At 46.0% G+C, this 17,541-nt stretch overlaps 1 protein-coding gene across 2 annotated transcripts; it reads left to right on the top strand.

Annotated features, from left to right (window-relative positions):
* The first annotated feature begins 23 nt into the window (after positions 1-23).
* Positions 24-14,615, top strand: LIN37 (lin-37 DREAM MuvB core complex component). Of its 2 annotated transcripts, XM_058195384.1 has the most exons (10): positions 24-251; positions 2,397-2,450; positions 2,726-2,801; positions 5,144-5,194; positions 5,931-5,960; positions 8,784-8,869; positions 10,181-10,347; positions 11,983-12,132; positions 13,910-13,983; positions 14,432-14,615. In XM_058195384.1, exons 2-10 carry the CDS (start codon positions 2,417-2,419, stop codon positions 14,511-14,513), a joined length of 750 nt encoding a protein of 249 aa, XP_058051367.1. In that variant the 5' UTR covers positions 24-251; positions 2,397-2,416; the 3' UTR covers positions 14,514-14,615. The 2 variants fall into 2 exon arrangements, with proteins under 2 accessions (XP_058051367.1, XP_058051368.1); XM_058195385.1 differs by lacking the exon at positions 5,931-5,960 and having other exon boundaries at positions 25-251.
* Positions 14,616-17,541: the final 2,926 nt, after the last annotated feature.

Here is a 17,541-nt window from a genome sequence, read left to right as displayed (position 1 = left end):
AGAGGCGGTTTTTCTGCATTCGTGCGGACTGAGTAAAGCGATCCAGAAGAGGCAGATTTTCGTTGGAAGTAGGGGTGGGATCTGCGGGGTTACGCGCGGACGGGGCAGGGGGGTTGCGGTGCGTGCAAAGCTAGGAAAGGAGAGCGAGCCAGCCCGCCCGACAGCGAGGCTTAAAAGCAGCGATCCCTCCCGAAGGATTTGCCTTTGATCGGATCCATTGGAGCAGCTGGAACCGCTCCTTTCCACCAAAAGTAAGAGGTTGCAGTGGGGATGAGGGTCGTGGGGGTGGGGGATGCCCACTCTCGGGCTGTGGCTGCTGCGGGATCGGGTAGAAGGTGAGATCGGGATCTGCTGTTAGAGGTGCAACCGATCCGGCGGGGAAATTGGCTTTCTCCGTTGCTTCATCCGAGCAACCAAGAAGCGATAAAGGGGATGGGAAAATGTTGGAGGAGGGAGCATTGCTCGAGATGCAATCCGTTCCGATTGCATGGAGGGTTATACGAGTTCCGTCCCGTCTGTTCCCAGGGTTCTTAAAAGTCCTCGCTGGCTAGATTCACACATGACGCTAAACCCCAACAAGTGATCGCCCTGGCTTTGAGATCGCCTCCTGCAAAGAGTCCATAAAGGCGGAGGGGATGGGACGGGATGGCTCGATTCAGACTTAAAAAGGCAGGGCGCTTTTCCAGGACTTTCCGGAACAACCCCGCCCCCCCGAAGCGCAGAGCACAGGTTTTGAACCTTTTCTCACGTGCCCTGCGAACCTGACTCGCATGACTTGAGAGCGGAGCTGCCTTTAAGAGTCCCAACTTTCAGAAAAGCAAAAAAACAACAACAACCCCGACCTTTCCCAGTTTTTCTCTGCTTTAACATTTCCTCTGCCTCTTGTGATAGCAATAGATTGAAGGAATGCAGTCTTTGGTTTTGTTTTGTGACTTTTAAGAAAAAACTGCTCTCCCAAGCTGACATTCTCCAAGTGAATTTGATGTCAGGTTCCATTCTTGTTGGAGGGTTGGAATGAGGGGCTTGCAGTCAACACATTTAAGGGGGTGGCTTTTGTCATTTCTTGAATCCGTCAGGTTGAAAGTGCTATTTTTCTCATGTGTATCAGCTCTTTTAAGGTAAATCAGACCAGCAAACTAATTCTATAGGAAGACTAGAAGTGTGTGTGTGTGTGTGTGTGTGTGTGTACACACACACACACATATGTAGGCCTTGGCATATTCGGGTCTTTCGACGAGGTCTCACTCAGCATCTTCAGGCTGGTGCTTTCGGCTTCATGCTTGCACGAAGGGGCCGTAATAGCTCAGGCTGGTAAGAAGCCTGTTATTAGAACACAGCAGCCTGCAATTACTGCAGGTTCAAGCCCGGCCCAAGGTTGACTCAGCCTTCCATCCTTTATAAGGTAGGTAAAATGAGGACCCAGATTGTTGGGGGGGTCAATAAGTTGACTTTGTAAATATACAAATAGAATGAGACTATTGCCTTACACACTGTAAGCCGCCCTGAGTCTTCGGAGAAGGGTGGGATATAAATGTAAATAAATTTAAAAAAAAAACCTTACACGGGAAAAGACCCGAATATGCCAAGACCTACATACCTATACCCATGAAAACCTAGGAAAACATATATACATATATATATTATTTTATTGCAAGTCTGATTATGTTTTTCCTTCCCTTCCTCTTATATCACAGTGTTTTTCAATCTTGACCTTTACAGATGTGCGGACTTCAACTCCCAGAATATCTCAGCCAGCCTTTCCATGCTGTCTGGGGAATTCTGGGAATTGAGGTCCACGCATCGGACAATTGTAGAAATTGAAATACTCCGTTTATAAGGTATACAGATAATATGCAACTTACAACCATTCATTGAGAGACCATGGGAAGTTAGAACAGCCCTGGGAAAAGTGACTTATGACCATTTTTCACACTTACAACCATCGCAGCATCCCCATGGTCATGTGATCAAAATTTGGTTGCTTAGCAACTGGGCATGTATATAAGATGGGGCCCTGTGATCCCCATGTTGTAACCTTCTCGACTGGCTGCTCACAAGCAAAGTCAATGGGGACACCAGATTCGCTTAATGACCTTATGATTCACTTAACAACTGCAGTGTTATTTGCTTAACAACGGTGGCAAAAAGGTTGGAAAATTGGGCAAACCTCATTTAATAACTACAATCTTTGGTTTGGATTGTGGTCATAAGTGGAAGACTACCTGTAATAACAGAATCTGGAAAACTGGTCCAAGTTTGTTCCTTCTTGTATTAAGCAAAAGGTGGGATAGAGTTTCTTTGTCCATCTTCCCTTTAATTTTTGACTCTGATCATCTTTTGTGGCTGTGTGAATTTGAGATTTTGTTTTCCTCCCACTCTTTCTCTTACTCCTGCAGGGAATTGCTTCTCAACAAACATGTTACATACCAAAGTCAAAACAGAAAAACCAGGTAAAATGCCTCGGGAAATGTCCTGCTACAAAAATCCAAGGCTTTTGAATTGTACCCAACCTCTTATCTCCCATTCCTATTGTTCAGCTTGGATTGCATTAGAAGTAAATTTTATTTAGCTTTTTAAGGGAGCAATCCACAGGCTTGGGGGGGGGGGTTCCTAGACCTAAAAGAAGCCAGGCGTCTTCATTGTTAACTTTTTTTTAAAAAAAAAGATACATCATGAATTCCTCTCGTTGCTTTATGCCGGCGTAACAATCTCTCATTGTCCTCAGATCTTGAGACGGCCAATGCTCGAAACCGTCTTGATGCCGTCCTGCAGTGTCTGCTGGAGAAAACTGATGTTGACAGGTAAGAATCAGCCAGTCAGTTCTGAGCACCAAAAAGAAATCTGAAACCCTCGGGTTGATATTTGAAAGGAGTTAAAACAGTTGAGTGGGGGTATTTTTGCTTTTTATTGCTGAACATTTCCTAAACCAGTGTTGTCAAATCTTTTCGGCACCGAGTGCCAAAACGGGAGCGAGCCCAGGGGGAGGTGGAGCACCAGAAACCGGAAGAGCAATTCACACATGAGCAGCATGCGTGCACTGGGAAGCTGAGCTTCCGGTTTCAGCGAAGACCAGCTGGCTGGCATGCATGTGTGCCCTGGAAACCGGAAGCTCAGCTCCCTGGCGCGCGCATGCACTCCAGGGACCTGTTCTTCCAGTTTCCGGCGTTCCCACACGGGCAAAGACTAGCTGGCCAGTGCGCATGTGTGCGCCAGAACTCAGAAGAACAACGGGAGATGGCTGGCGTGCCTGGAGAGATGGCTCTGCGTGCCACTTCCGGCACATGTGCCAGAGGTGGGTTTCAGCAAGTTCTGACCAGTTCTGGAGAACCGGTAGTGGAAATTTTAAGTAGCAAAAATTCTGATTGGCCACGCCCCCGTCTATTCTCTGCCTCCCAAGTCCCAGCTGATCGGGAAGAAATGGGAATTTTGCAGTATCCTTCCCCTGGATTGGGGAGGGAATGGAGACTTTGCAGTATCCTTCCTCTGGAGTGGGGTGGGAATGGAGATTTTACAGTATCCTTCCCATGCCCCACCCACCAAGCCATGTCACGCCCACCACGCCACACCCACAAAACCAGTAGTAAAAAAAATTGAAACCCACTACTGATGTGTGCCATAGGTTCGCCATCACAGTCCTAAATGATCATCTGCAAGATGTATGGGGATTATAACTTTCAGAACCCCTTGCCAATGTGCCCAAAGTGCCAGCACATCTGATGTGTTTGGGTAGAATATCCAAAACAGCAGAACCCAAGAGCTTGAGGTGCCAAAAACAGGAATTATCTACTAAAGCAGGGGTAGTCAACCTTTTTATACCTACTGCCCAGTTTTGTATCTCTGTTAGTAGTAAAATTTTCTAACCGCCCACTGGTTCCACAGTAATGCTTCGTGTATTGTCATCTGCGCATGCCTCTCGTGCATCGTGGATTAGGGTTGGGGGAGGGCGCCAGCTACCAGCTCTGCTTGTCTGTTACAGCTGGGTGGTGTGGGGGGAGATGCGCGAGCTATTCTGGGATGAGGCTCTTTTGTTTGTGGTCATACTATAGCGCCATTTAGTTTAACTTATGTAACATGAACTAAATTTACGTGTGGGCAATACAAATAGTATATTTTCAGAAATTTAAATTGTATCGGGGAATTTTATGAAAACCTAATGAAAATGTTTTTAAATAATGCTATGATTTTTTTTAAAAAAGTCAATTAAATTAAAAAAAAAGGAAAGTGCTTCAGTATCGGACAAAACCCCTACCGCCCACCATGAAAGCTGGAACGCCCACTAGTGGGCGGTAGGGACCAGGTTGACTACCACTGAACTAAAGAAATAATGTCAACATATTAGTTCATTTTCTGAATCAACGCCTGAGTGGCTGAGCCCATGAGGAGCCCTCTGGATATCTAGTAACCTGAGGATATTACTAGATATTCCCACTAGAGCTAGTCCTCAACATCCGAACATAATGGAACCTGCCCACTGCAGTTGTAAAATGGTTTTGCTGTTGTTTTTTTAACCTTTTTCGCAGTTGTAAAGTGATTCCTGTGATCAATGGTTTGCTATGGGCACGGTGTTGCCCAAGTGATGGTTTTCAGCAACGTTTTTTATGACATGGGACCATGTGATCACGGGACACTACAAATGGTCCTCGATGCAGCAGTGTTGCTGAGTGACCAAAGTTTGGTCATGTGACCGTGAAGGGAGCCTTGATTTGAACTTCGAATCCTGTTGCTAAGTGACCAAAGTTTGGTCATGTGACCGTGAAGGGAGCCTTGATTTGAACTTCGAATCCTGTTCGTAAGTCCCCTTTATTGGGCTTGGTCATAACTTAGCAAAGTGTTGTTAAGTGACCAGTTCGTACGTTGAGGAATACCTGTATAACACTGGGTGTCACTATACCCAGTATCTGTAGGAAGCATGGCCCAATGACCAGCGATTCTGGGAGTTGTAGTAGAGTAAGGCTGGGCGTGCCGTGGGTTTCCTGTCCCGGGTTAAAAGATTCTTGCGAATCTGTTCCTATTCTACCAGCCTGTCACTCTCTCATTTCTCGCGAGTACGAAGTAGTTGTCAGGAAGAACCCTCAAGGGAACGTTCACGTTTTGGACAAAGCCGATTACATTTTCCCCTTTTCTTTTTTCTGATTCATCTCAGGGATCAAATGGAAGAGGACCCTGGAAAGACATCATCAGATGTGCTCAGCAAGTAAGGAGCAGCCATCGTGTTCAGCCTTCTCTTTTATCTTTGCACTTTGACCTGCCTCAAGCCATTAGCCGAATTCAGGCAGAGAAAGGAATTTTTTTTAAAGAGAGGTTCACCCATGTTCAGTTGACAGTCAGCTGTTGAGATGATTGGGCTTATTGTCTCCTGCAGCCTCTTTGAAACCCTTTGCTTTGGTCTTCTTTCCGAAGTACCCGAGAGGAATTTGAGAAGTGGGTCCAAATATCTTTCTTTTTTTTTATCTTCCCCAAGCAACCTCCAACTTTTAGAATATCGCGTAAAAACAACTAGCAGTACATCTACCTAATTATCCTTCTTTCTGCTTGCTTGCTTTTGAAACTTTTTTCAAAATGACGCCTTAAAAAAAAAAAAGCATTTGCAATATTTTTACAGATATTTATATAATGTTCATGATTACCAAACTTTCAAAAAGGAGGTATTACTAGTGGTCTGGGACAGCAGGCCCCAAAGAGCTGAGGAATTTATATCCTTCCGGGTGTACCTGGACTACGACTCCCAGCATTCACTGTTGGCGATGCTGGCTATGACTTCTGGGGATCATAGTCCAGCAATATCTGGAGGCTGCAGTTTCCCATCCCTGCTCCAGTCTATAGAGTTGCTAACCTCTGCTGAGAACCAACTTCTTGGGAAAGCAGTTTTCTTTCTGGTGGGGCTGTTGCCTGCTAGGTATTTCCTAACCTCTCTTGCTTTGCGGTTGCAGGGACCCTTCTCCTATTGCTGCAGGAAAGAGGTATGGTTCTTAGCCTGTCCTTCCTTGCCTATTGATGACCGCAGTGTGGGAGAATAGCAAGTTTTCTTACTGAGTTCAACTGAAGATCTAAAGGGGGGGGGGAAATCACGCAAGCGTGTGGCACAGAATTCTGCAGCCTGGTTCACACGTCATTGTGTCGAATGCCATCAGGGTCTGGTTCTCGACGTCGTTTTCGATGCTGTGTGTGTGTGTGAACTTGGCCTGCAGGTTTTGTCTTGGGATTCCCCAACCTGGCAGTTCTCGCAGCCAGAAAGACAAGCAAAGGACTGGCTTGTGAGAATGAGTGCAGCCAATGCATTCTGTTCTCTTCCTTGCAACAGCATTCGGAATTCGGTACCTTCTTGAGAACAGCCTTCTCAAAAGCAATACCAATTTCAAAGTACCTCCAGTTGCAACTGTGACCGGAGACACTACCAAAAAAAAAAAATGCTTACACTTTCTTATTATCCAGATTTTCAATTTGACTCTTGGCAGCCCAGAATACTTTGGAATGGGCGTGGCCTAGAAATACTGTTTAATTAATATGCAAACCAGGCAAATGACGTGTAGCTCTTAACTGTGGTTGGATTTTTTTAAAAGCTGATCGCAAAGGGGTTCTCCTTTGCAGTTTGGATGCTCAGTGACCCGTTTCCCCCTGCCTCTTGGGTTGATTGTGTTATTTATTCAAAACGTAGGTGTTTTATACCAGGGGTTTCCAACCTTGGCAACTTTAAGACCTTGTGGACTTCAACTCCCAGAGTCCCTCAGCCAGCAAAGGCTGAGGGATTCTGGGAGTTGAAGTCCACAAGGTCTTAAAGTTGCCAAGGTTGGAGACCCCCTGCTTTACATTATATGAAGTAATAAATAGGCTGGAGCAAAATAGGCCTAAGGCCAGTGGTGGGATTCAGCCAGTTCGCACCACTTTGGGAGAACCGGTTGTTAACTTTCTGAGCAGTTTGGTGAACTGGTTGTTGGAAGAAATCATTAGGGCAGAGAACCGGTTGTTCAATTATTTGAATCCCACCACTGCCTAAGGCCTATTGTATAATTGCCCTTGCACGATTTAAGACATATCGGTAAGCGGACATCAAGCCAGCTCAGAATGATGGCAGGGCAGAAAGTAGCTTTAAACTTTCGCCACTGCTATATCTGAGCTAGATCCATAGTTCCCATTATCCTAGCACAGGGGTCAGCAACCTGCAGCTCTGGAGCCACATGTGGCTCTTTCATCCCTCTGCTGCAGCTCCCTGTTGCCGGTCGGCTCCACAATTGATAGGGTTTTCGGTTAGGACAGGTAGAGGAAAAAGGATGCTGTGCTAGAAAGGCACTTTTTGGTGGGGGAACCAGACGTCCGGTCAGCAAAAAAAAAAGGACACTGCGCTAGGAGGAGACTATAATGGGGGAACCAAACTTCCATTCAGCTCCAGAACTGAACGGGGGCTTCTGGTTAGAACCTTTGTGGCTCTTTGAGTGTTTAAGGTTGCCGACCCCTGCCCTAGCATGTTTGCTGTTCCCATTGGGATGCAGATTCCATCACCTGTCTAAAACAGGTGTATCCAATCTGTGGTGCACAGGCCACATGCAGCCCTGCGCACCTAGTAACATAGCCCCCACAAGATTGTAAACTTTTAACATTATTATATATGTTTATATTCATGAACTAAATTATATATTTTATATATAAGGCCCAGGTAAGCCAAAAGGTTGGGCATAGCTGGTCTAAAGGAAACCAGGTGCACACATTTTTCTTCAGAGCCAAGCTGACTTGTTTCGATCAAGAAAAAAAACAGCATGCAAAAGAATTAAGAAGTTGCAAATCCGTACACTTGGTGGAGACACCATGACTTGGTTTCTAATCGTCGTATACAGTAGTGGCCAAAATTGTGGAAACCTTTTGGGAAAAGTGTGTTTTCTAAAACTAGCTAATAACACCAATTTTTTTTTTTTTTTGGAGTAGTACCATAAAATTATATATCACTGGAAAGATAATTTAATCAAGAATGTAATGCAATAACTTTTATGAAGGATTTGTTATTAGAATACCAGTTACGTTATAAAGAAAAAAAAGTGAAACCTGTAGAAAAAAATGAGGTATACAAAAATTATCACCATAGAAAAAACGAGCTATACAAAAATGATCACCATGTCAGTTAATATTTAGTTGGTAACCTTTTGCATGAATTATGGCCTTACAACGTCTTCCCATGGAGTGAACCAAGTCTTTTAGTTCTGCAGCTGTTATAATGTGAAACGAAGATTGAATGATTGCTTTTATTCACTGGGTTTCATTGCTGGGTCGCTTCTGACTAACAAGTTTCTTTAGTCGTCTCCATAGATTTTCAATTGGGTGAAGATCTGAGCTATTCCCAGGCCATTCCAGCAATGGAATAGGATTATTTTGAAACTCCCCCCAAAAAAGTGGTGTTTTTAGCCGTCAGACCTCAAAAATACACTTTTCCCAAAAGGTTTCCACGATTTTGGCCATTACTGTATGATAGCTTGTTAACATCTGCCAGTGTTCAGAGTCATGGAATCCTATTGCAGGAAGGGACAGTTCAGTCCAACTTCCTACCCAGTGCAGGAATCCCAATTAAGTCTCCTTCACAAAAGGCGACCTAGCCGCCTTAAACAAAAACTCGAATGTCTTCTCCATTCATTCTGGGTGTTCCAGGTGTCTTGCCTCAGAGATCAGGTTCTTCAGAGCCCATGGGATGAGTCCTAACAGAATTGGAAGACATTCTCAGAAGTCTCACCGCCCCCACCTGCTCAGCGCAAAACCCTCCGGTTGCTTGCATCACCCTCTAATGCTTTTTGTGTTCTCAGACCCTCTACTCGATTCTCCCATCACCGTCGCAAGAAGAGAAAAGAGATGGACGACGGACTCACCGAAGGGGGACCACAAAAGCAGAGTGAGTGGAAACGTCAGAGCTACCGTGGTGTCTCTTGAGCCAAGTCATTGATTCTTGGGGAAGAATTAAACTGGTGACCTTAGGGAGGCAAAACTTAGGTCAAAGGTCAGCAACCTGTGGCTCTGGAGCCACATGTGGCTCTTTCATCCCTCTGCTGCGGCTCCCTGTCACTCAAAATATGTGTCACAACCGCCAGTGTGTAACACCCGCTGGCACGCGATTTATTGAGCTTTTCAACCCCCAGTAGGCCAACCACGGATTAATCCAAGAAAAGAAAAGTTTCAGAAGAAAACAGAACGTTTAATTCAACTACATATGTGTTCTGTCCTCCTTCGCCTCCGTCCGAGTGATGGCTTAATTAGCCGGCACTATCAACTCTGGCCGCAAAATAGCGAGCGTCTGCCAAGTGTCTCTGTTATCTCCCTCGACGCCGATGAGTCACCCAGGAACAAACTTCAGCTCTTAGTTACTCAGTTGATTTGCCTGCTACAAAGAGGCATAGCAGCTCTGGCTGCTTTTATATCCTGTGGGGTGTGGCTCCATGACTCAGCACTTCCTAGGCCTGCCCCACCCTTGCTTCTGTTGTTCCCTCCTCTCCTGCCTACGAAACCTAGGGTCCAACCAAGCCTGATTGCCATCAGCTGGGTCTGAAGGCATGGCCTGGGGGTCGGGGAAAGAGTCAGGGGATGGAGGCCTCATTATCTCTTCTACCTGGCCTGCTTCTGGCTCCTGGAGCTGAGCCAGGGAAGCCGGTGCTCCCGAGGTAAGTCCTGACGGCCCTTCCCCCTCACTTTCCAAGTCACTTTCTGGCAGGAGGCCCGGCTCTGGGGGAGGGCAGACACAACAATATGCTAGTTTTGTGGCCGCTCAGAAAACAGTCAGGCACGGGAAGGGTTTTGTGGTTCCCGGTGCTTTTTTTTTTGTGGGAAACAGGTCCAAATAGCTCTTTGAGTGTTTAAGGTTGCTGACACCTGGCTTAGGATATGAGCCATGGTGGCGCAGTGGTTAGAGTGCAGTACTGCAGCTACTTCTGCCGGCTGCCTGCAATTTGGCAGTTCAAATCTCACCAGGCTCGACATTGACTCAGCATCCCATCCTTCGGTAAAATGAGGAGCCAGATTGTTGAGGGCAATAGGCTGACTCTATAAACCGCTTAGAAAGGGCTGGAAAGTGGTCTATATAAGCCTAAGCACTATTGCTATTTTGCTGCTGAATTATGACTCAAGCCACCTTCGATTTCTGAAGGCATCATCCAGCTCTGATTTAAGAGCTGTCTCTTAATTTTTTTTTAATGCATCTTTATCCCTGCAGACACTTACATCATCAAGCTGTTTGATCGAAGTGTAGACCTGGCCCAGTTCTCCGAGAGCACCCCACTATACCCGATCTGCCGAGCTTGGATGCGGAATAGTCCCATGGTGCGGGAACAGGAACGATCTCCCAGCCCAAATCTACCTACCCTGCTTGAAGATGAAGAGGTAATAATAATAATAATAATAATAATATTTTAATTTATAGACCGCCCTTCTCCCGAGGGACTCAGGGCGGTGAACAGCCAGTTAAAATACAGGAAAACAGACTATTAAAAAACCCTTAAAAACTCATTCAATTGGCCAAAACTAAAACACAATTACACCCTATAAATTATTAAAAATTTAAAACCCCAATTAATCAAATTAAAAAAATTTTAAAAAATCAAGCCAGTCCAGCGAGACGGAACAAATAGGTTTTAAGTTCGCGGCGAAAGGTCCTAAGGTCAGACAATTGTCGGAGTCCAGGGGGAAGTTCATTCCACAGGGTAGGAGCCCCCACAGAGAAGGCCCTCCCTCTGGTGGCTGCCAGCCGACATTGTTTGGCTGACGGCACCCTAAGGAGTCCCTCTCTGTGAGAACGCACCGGTCGCTGGGAGATTGAAGCCGGCAGAAGACGGTCCCGTAAATATCCCGATCCTAAGCCATGGAGCGCTTTAAAGGTCGTCACCAAAACCTTGAAGCGCACCCGGAAGACCACAGGTAGCCAGTGCAATCTGCGCAGGATAGGTGTTACATGGGAGCTCCGTGCTGCTCCCTCAATAACCCGCGCAGCCGCATTCTGGACTAACTGGAGTCTCCGAGTGCTCTTCAAGGGGAGCCCCATGTAGAGAGCATTGCAGTAGTCCAGGCGAGATGTAACGAGAGCATGAGTGACCGTGCATAGGGCATCCCGGTCCAGGTACAGAACAGGTACAGGTACAGAACAGGATTCCCTAATCCGGCTTCTAAGTGGGAAAAGTCTTTTCTCACCTGTCAAACAATAGCTGAGTTTACTGCTTTTCTCTGGTGGGGTGGGGGCTTAAAATCTATTGCGCACCATAACTCACACAATTGAGGAGGTCAAACCAGTAAATATGGGATCCAAATGAAGTCTGGATCTGATCTGAGACTTTTTATGCACAGAGGTTATGTCCTTCTTTACCCACGTGGCATCTTGTATAGGTAGTCCTTGTTTAGTGACCATTTGCAGTTACGTGATGAAAAAAAAGGAACTTTATGGCCAACCCTTGCGTTTACGACCTCCTTAGGTCTGTAAAGCAAAGGAAAGCAGAAACAGGACCATAAGCATAGTTGTGGTTTCACTTAGCACTGGCTTAATGACTTGAGTTGCTGGTCCCAACCGATGTTTGCTAAATGAGGACTACCTTTAAGTTCATTAAGCTTATAGCTTCCAGAATTCCCAGCCTGCGGGGATACTGGCCCAGTGTGGATTGGGCAAAACTTTGGATTCCACCAGCGAAACAAGGCTCAGATCCAGATCTAGCCTACATTCTCCTCTTGTCTAAAATGGAAAAGATGGACAAGCCTGTCCTCGATTCTGAAGACTGATTCAAGCAAATGTCCAAATGCAAACCTCAAAGGTGAAAGGTGTCCCAGAACCAACCTGAGCCAGAGGTGATATTCAGCCTGTTTGGGTGAACTGGAAGAGGAAATGCTGTATATACTGTAATAGAAATATACTTTATATACTGTATTTCAGGAACAAATCTGATTAAGGCTGCAAAAGTCAAACCCATTATTATTATTATTTTTGTCCTCAACTCATCTTTCTCTCCTCTCTCTTAAACTCTGGGGTCCCAGGGTGTCGAAGTCTTAAATGGGAAGATCCAGGATGTCTACAAGCTACCATCGCCTATCCCTTGCCAGACAAATCCTGCAGGGGAACCCATTAACCTGCGTATCCCGTTCCCACCAGCATCCGAAGAGGAAACAAAAGGGGCTGCTGAAACGGTCAGACCATCTTGCAAATTAAGGAGGGGGAGGGGGTGATGGGGATGAGAATAAACAGGTTGGATGGCAAAATAGCAAATAGTAGGGATTTTAATGACCTTTTCTCATCTGAATCCCCTCTTACTAGCAGCAACACACGGAGCAGTGTGCATCAGGATATTAATCTTAAGAGGACCCTAGCATTTTTTGAATTTGAAATATATTTTTAATTGTCTGGCCAGAGTCACACAACGTCATCTTCCTTTAACAATCCCATAATCTCTTGCGGGGTGGGATCTGGCCAACTGAATGGAGCGAGCAGACTGTTTTAATGGCCAGATGCCCTTCCTGTCTCCAGTGTGGAGTTTTGTTCAGCAGATATATTCTCAGTGTGCCCAGAGAGAGAGAAATATCTGCCTCTACCTAGGATCGAACTCACAGCCTCCTGATTGTGAGGCGAGAGCTTCACTTCTAGGCCACTGCACTACTCCTGAATTCACACAACGTGCCAAAACCTAAATCGAAGCTAAAAAAAAAACCCAAAACATAGTTGCTATATCACATACTATTTGCATTTTAATTGGTTGGCTAAATTATCTCCCTTTTTCTGAGTTTCCACAGGGCATTGAGCCGTAAACTATAACATCCTGGATTCACACAATGCAATAAGTTATGCACATACACACACATGCACACACACACAAAATAACAGAATAACAATCCCACCAACCAAGCTTGGTTTGCGGTATGAATCAAGCCACTACATTTTCAACTGATTTGATTGTGCCGTGTGGCTAGAGTAGGCTTTTGTGCCAAGTTGTCAAAGGAGAGGATTATGTTAGAATACTTTTCTCAGTTCAACTGAGGAAAGGGTACTTGCAAGGCATTTTAACTTAAAAGAACGGGAGGAACAGAAAAGAGGAAGACGAATGAGTCAGAATAATGTACAGTAAGTGTAAACTTAAAAATGCGGCTAAAAACAGAAGATGTGCCTCCATCTAAATCAACATAAGTAAAATAAACTGTTGGAGGAAATGTCCATCCGGGCTCAGTTCCAAGTGGGGAGAAAGACCCCGGAAACATGGTGGCTGTTTGGAAAGATGGTTTTTATTGGGGGACAGGACCACGTGGTTTGAGATCCTGGCAAAAAGGCACATGGAGTGGCGAGAGGAATATATTTATATACTCTCTTGGGCCCTGTCTTAGTGTTTCCTGTTCCTGAACAAGAAATGTATCCCATTGGCTCTCAGACTCCCAGGGGGCGGGGGTCTTAACTAACCTTGTAGGCTGTGTGTGTCCCAGGCTTGGTTGAGCCTGGCTGGGTGATATAATCTCCCCAGGTGCCATGTGGTGAGATGGGTAGAGGGCTAATCCTATCATGTCCTGAGGGCCGTGTCTTAATCCCATCACCCTGGAGCTGAAGGAGTGTGTGTGTGTGTGTGTGTGTGTGTGTGTGTGTGTGTGTGTGTGGCCAGACAACTGCAGGAAGCTGCCTTGTCTTTAAAAACACATTTCTCCTTTTCTCATCCAGGGGAAATATAATATTCTGCCTCTTTAATATTTCCTACAATATTTCATTCTCCTAGGAGTGGGGTGGGTGCTTACTTCCTACAAAACTGAAAAGGAATTTAGGATTGCAAGTTACACAGACCAATAAGTTTCCAATTAATTTAGCACCTGTATCAGATGCTCTTGGTTAAATTGAAGATGCTTTCTTAGGACATTCATACAGTGCCTTAGATTCATAGCCAATTAAGCGATCTTGCCTATGTTTCCTCTCTCCCATAAACCCTCCCAGACCTCTGAAGCGGTCCCTTCAATGTCCACCCTCATCTACAAGAACATGGAGAGATGGAAGAAGATCAGACAAAGGTAGGGCTTGTGTAACAGAAAGCCAAACTGTGGCCCAGAGGCACAAGATCAGGGGTGAAATCCAGCAGGTTCTGACGAACTGGTAGCGGAAATTTTGAGTAGTTCGGAGAACTGGCAAATACCACCTCTGGCTGGCCCCAGGAGTGGGGAGGGAATGGGGATTTTGCAGCATCCTTCCCCTGGAGTGGGGTGGGAATGGAGATTTTGCAGTATCCTTCTGGAGTGGGGTGGGAATGGAGATTTTGCAGTTTCCTTCCCCTGCCACGCCCACCAAGCCACACCCACAGAACCGGTAGTTTAAAAAATTTGGATTTCACCACTGCAAAAGATCCAGTTATTGGTTCCCATGCGAGAATTCACTGCGTAACGGGAAAGAATTTGTGGAAAGGATAATGCAACAACAACAACAAAATCCACGTGCAATGGTTGACTTGTGGCCTGTTTCCAGGTGGAAAGAAGCTTCGCAGAAGAACCAGTTGCGCTATTCTGAGAGCATGAAGATCCTTAAGGAGATGTATGAACGGCAATGAAGAGTGAGGGGCTCATGTCTTCTTGGAATCCCTCGTCGCCTGGGATTACAGAAATGACTGCTTCTGAGTTTGTCTATCAATAAATGCAGCTTTTGTTTTGCAGATTTTGTGACTTTGTAGATTTTGTGAGGCTTGACTTCATAAGAAGACATACCAGGACCCCTATAAATGTATGCATCGTGCATGCTACGATGCATGTCTTTCCCAACCTAGTTATCCTAGTTATTAGCTGAGCTGTGGCCTTGGTTCACACAACACACTCAACCATAAGTTAATGACACTGGCTAGGTTCCTGCCACATTGGCCACAACCTGGCCCACCAGTCTTCAACCGGTATATTGTGCAAATACAATTCATATGTTTAAAGAGGCCATTCGTGTCAAAATTGAACAGCCCCCTCTCAACAGAGGGGGAGGGATACGACATCATCTATCTCCAAACTACAACACAATCCTTTCAACAGTTCCAAGAAGGCTCAGGTGACTCTGAGGACACAGATAAACCTCCAGGTGACCTTAGAGACCTGCTAAAAGAATGCAAATGACCAGCTGTCTGCAAGGAGGATAAATCCTTCCATTCCCCTCCATCCAGTCAGAACTGAAGAAGCGAAATGTCCTCAAAGAAAAAAATCCCCAGAAAGTCCAGTTGCCTCCTGGGAAAAAAAAAAGAGGGGGGGGACCTTTGGCACAACCATGATGTGGATGACTGAGAATCTCCATATACAATTCATACGGTTAGCTAATGATTCAGTGAGTTGTCCAGTCCTAGAAAATGTAGTTATTTGGGCTAAAGTAAAGGTAAAGGTTCCCCTTGCACATGTGTGCTAGTCGTTCCCGACTCTAGGGGACGGTGCTCATCTCTGTTTCAAAGCCGAAGAGACAGCACTGTCCGAAGACGTCTCTGTGGTCATGTGGTTGGCATGACTCAACGCTAAAGGCGCACGGAACGCTGTTCCCTTCCCACCAAAAGTGGTCCCGATTTTTCTACTTGCATTTTTTACGTGCTTTCGAACTGCTAGGTTGGCAGAAGCTGGGATAAGTAACGGGAGCTCACCCTGTTACATGGCATTAGTTCAGGAGTCGGCAACCTTAAACCCTCAAAGAGCCACAAAGGTCCTAATCAGAAGCTCCCCATACAATTCTGGAGCCGGCCGGAAGTCCAGTTCCCCCACCATAGAATCTCCTCCTAGTGCAGTGTCCTTTTTCCTCTACCTATCCTAACCAAAATCCCTATCAATTGTGGAGCCGAATGGAAAACCTGCCCGTTGCCATAGAGTCTCCTCCTAGCACGGCATGCTTCCCCCCCCCCCCAACCAGAAGTTCCTCTCAAAATTGTGGCACCGACCAGCGACAGGGAGCTGCAGCAGGGGGATAAAAGTGCCACATGTGGCTCCAGAGCCACCGGTTGCTGACCCCCTACACTAGGGATTCGAACTGCTGAACTGCCAACCTTTCGATCAACAAGTTCAGCATCTTAGCCACTGAGCCACCGCATCTCTTGAAATATTTGGGCTAGCCGTAGGGAAATATACTATGCAGACCTGGTCATGGAAAGATGGCTACTTCTGAACAACCATGTAGCTTGGATCTCACCCAATACGGTTTGAAGTTCAATATTGGCTTCCTTCAGGGACATAGGGGTTCCTTAAGGCAGAAGTCTCCAACCTTGGCAACTTTAAGGCTTGTGGACTTCAACTCCCAGAATTCCTCAGCCAGCTTTGCTGGCTGAGGAACTCTGGGAGTTGAAGTCCACAAGCCGTAAAGTTGCCAAGGTTGGAGACCTCTGCCTTAAGGGAATGGTCTGTGACATCCGTGCTTTTTCTTTCCTTCCCTATAGAGGTTTCAGTGTAATAAATCAATCTTGTAAATTGCCATGTATTATAATAAATTGTCCATGTAAATTAGCTTGGCATTGGAATACATTAATTAACCAGCTGATGCATAGCAGCTGCTGACTCTACTGTGCATGAAAAGACTTCCTGGAACCTACCTAGACTGCCAAAATATGAACCGAGATCGTATTTGGAGACAAAAAGTTCTCCCATATTAGGAACAGTTAGAACTTGTTAACAAGCCTAACGTTTCACCGCAATGCATCTTGATGGTGTGCTTTTTATAGTAGGTATTCTTCTTAAAGTAGTACTGTCCCGGTGTCTGGAAGCCGTACAGGTCTGGATGGGGAGGAACAGGCTCAAGCTTAATCCCTCCAAAGACGGAGTGGCTGTGGATGCCGGCACCCCGGTACAGTCAGCTGCAGTTGCGGCTGTCTGTTGGGGGCGAGTCATTGGCCTCAATGGAAAGGGTGCGCAACTTGGGCGTTCTCCTGGATGGGCGGTTGTCCTTTGAAGGCCATTTGGCAACCGTCTCCAGGAGAGCTTTTTATCAGGTTCGCCTGATCTGCCAGTTGTGTTCCTTCCTGGACCAGGATGCCCTATGCACAGTCACTCATGCTCTCGTTACCTCTCGCTTGGACTATTGCAATGCTCTCTACATGGGGCTCCCCTTGAAGAGCACCCGGAGACTCCAGTTAGTCCAGAATGCGGCTGCGCGAGTGATAGAGGGAGCAGTTCGGAGCTCCCATGTAATACCCGTCCTGCGCAGACTGCACTGGCTGCCTGTTGTCTTCCGGGTGCGCTTCAAGGTATTGGTGACTACCTTCAAAGCGCTCCATGGCTTAGGACCGGGATATTTACGGGACCGTCTACTGCCATCTTCTATCTCCCAGCGACCGATGCGTTCTCACAGAGAGGGACTCCTTAGAGTGCCGTCAGCCAGGCAATGTCGAGGGGGGAGGGTCTTCTCTGTGGGGGCTCCTACCCTGTGGAACGAACTTCCCCCTGGACTTCGACAATTACCTGACCTCCGGACCTTTCGCCGCGAACTTAAAACTTATTTATTTCATCTTGCTGGACTGGCTTGAATTTTTAAAATTTTTAATTGATTTTATGGGTTTTAAATTTTATAAATTTTACAGGGTTGATATTGTATTTTAAATGGGGCCAATTGAATAAGTTTTTTAATGGTTGTTT

This window comes from Ahaetulla prasina, chromosome 10 (genome assembly GCF_028640845.1).
Source record: "Ahaetulla prasina isolate Xishuangbanna chromosome 10, ASM2864084v1, whole genome shotgun sequence".
NCBI lineage: Eukaryota > Metazoa > Chordata > Lepidosauria > Squamata > Colubridae > Ahaetulla > Ahaetulla prasina.
The sequence above is the reverse complement of the archived record's forward strand: the minus strand, read 5'-3'. Positions and strand labels throughout refer to the sequence as shown.

What these genes read in the sequence shown, in the direction of transcription:
- LIN37 (XM_058195384.1), top strand. Translation starts at nt 2,417, where the DNA reads ATGTTACATACCAAAGTCAAAACAGAAAAACCAG. An exon ending in TCATCAGATGTGCTCAGCAA is followed by an intron (nt 5,195 to 5,930) that starts GTAAGGAGCAGC and finishes TTGCGGTTGCAG; the next exon opens with GGACCCTTCTCCTATTGCTG. An exon ending in AGGGGGACCACAAAAGCAGA is followed by an intron (nt 8,870 to 10,180) that starts GTGAGTGGAAAC and finishes TTATCCCTGCAG; the next exon opens with ACACTTACATCATCAAGCTG.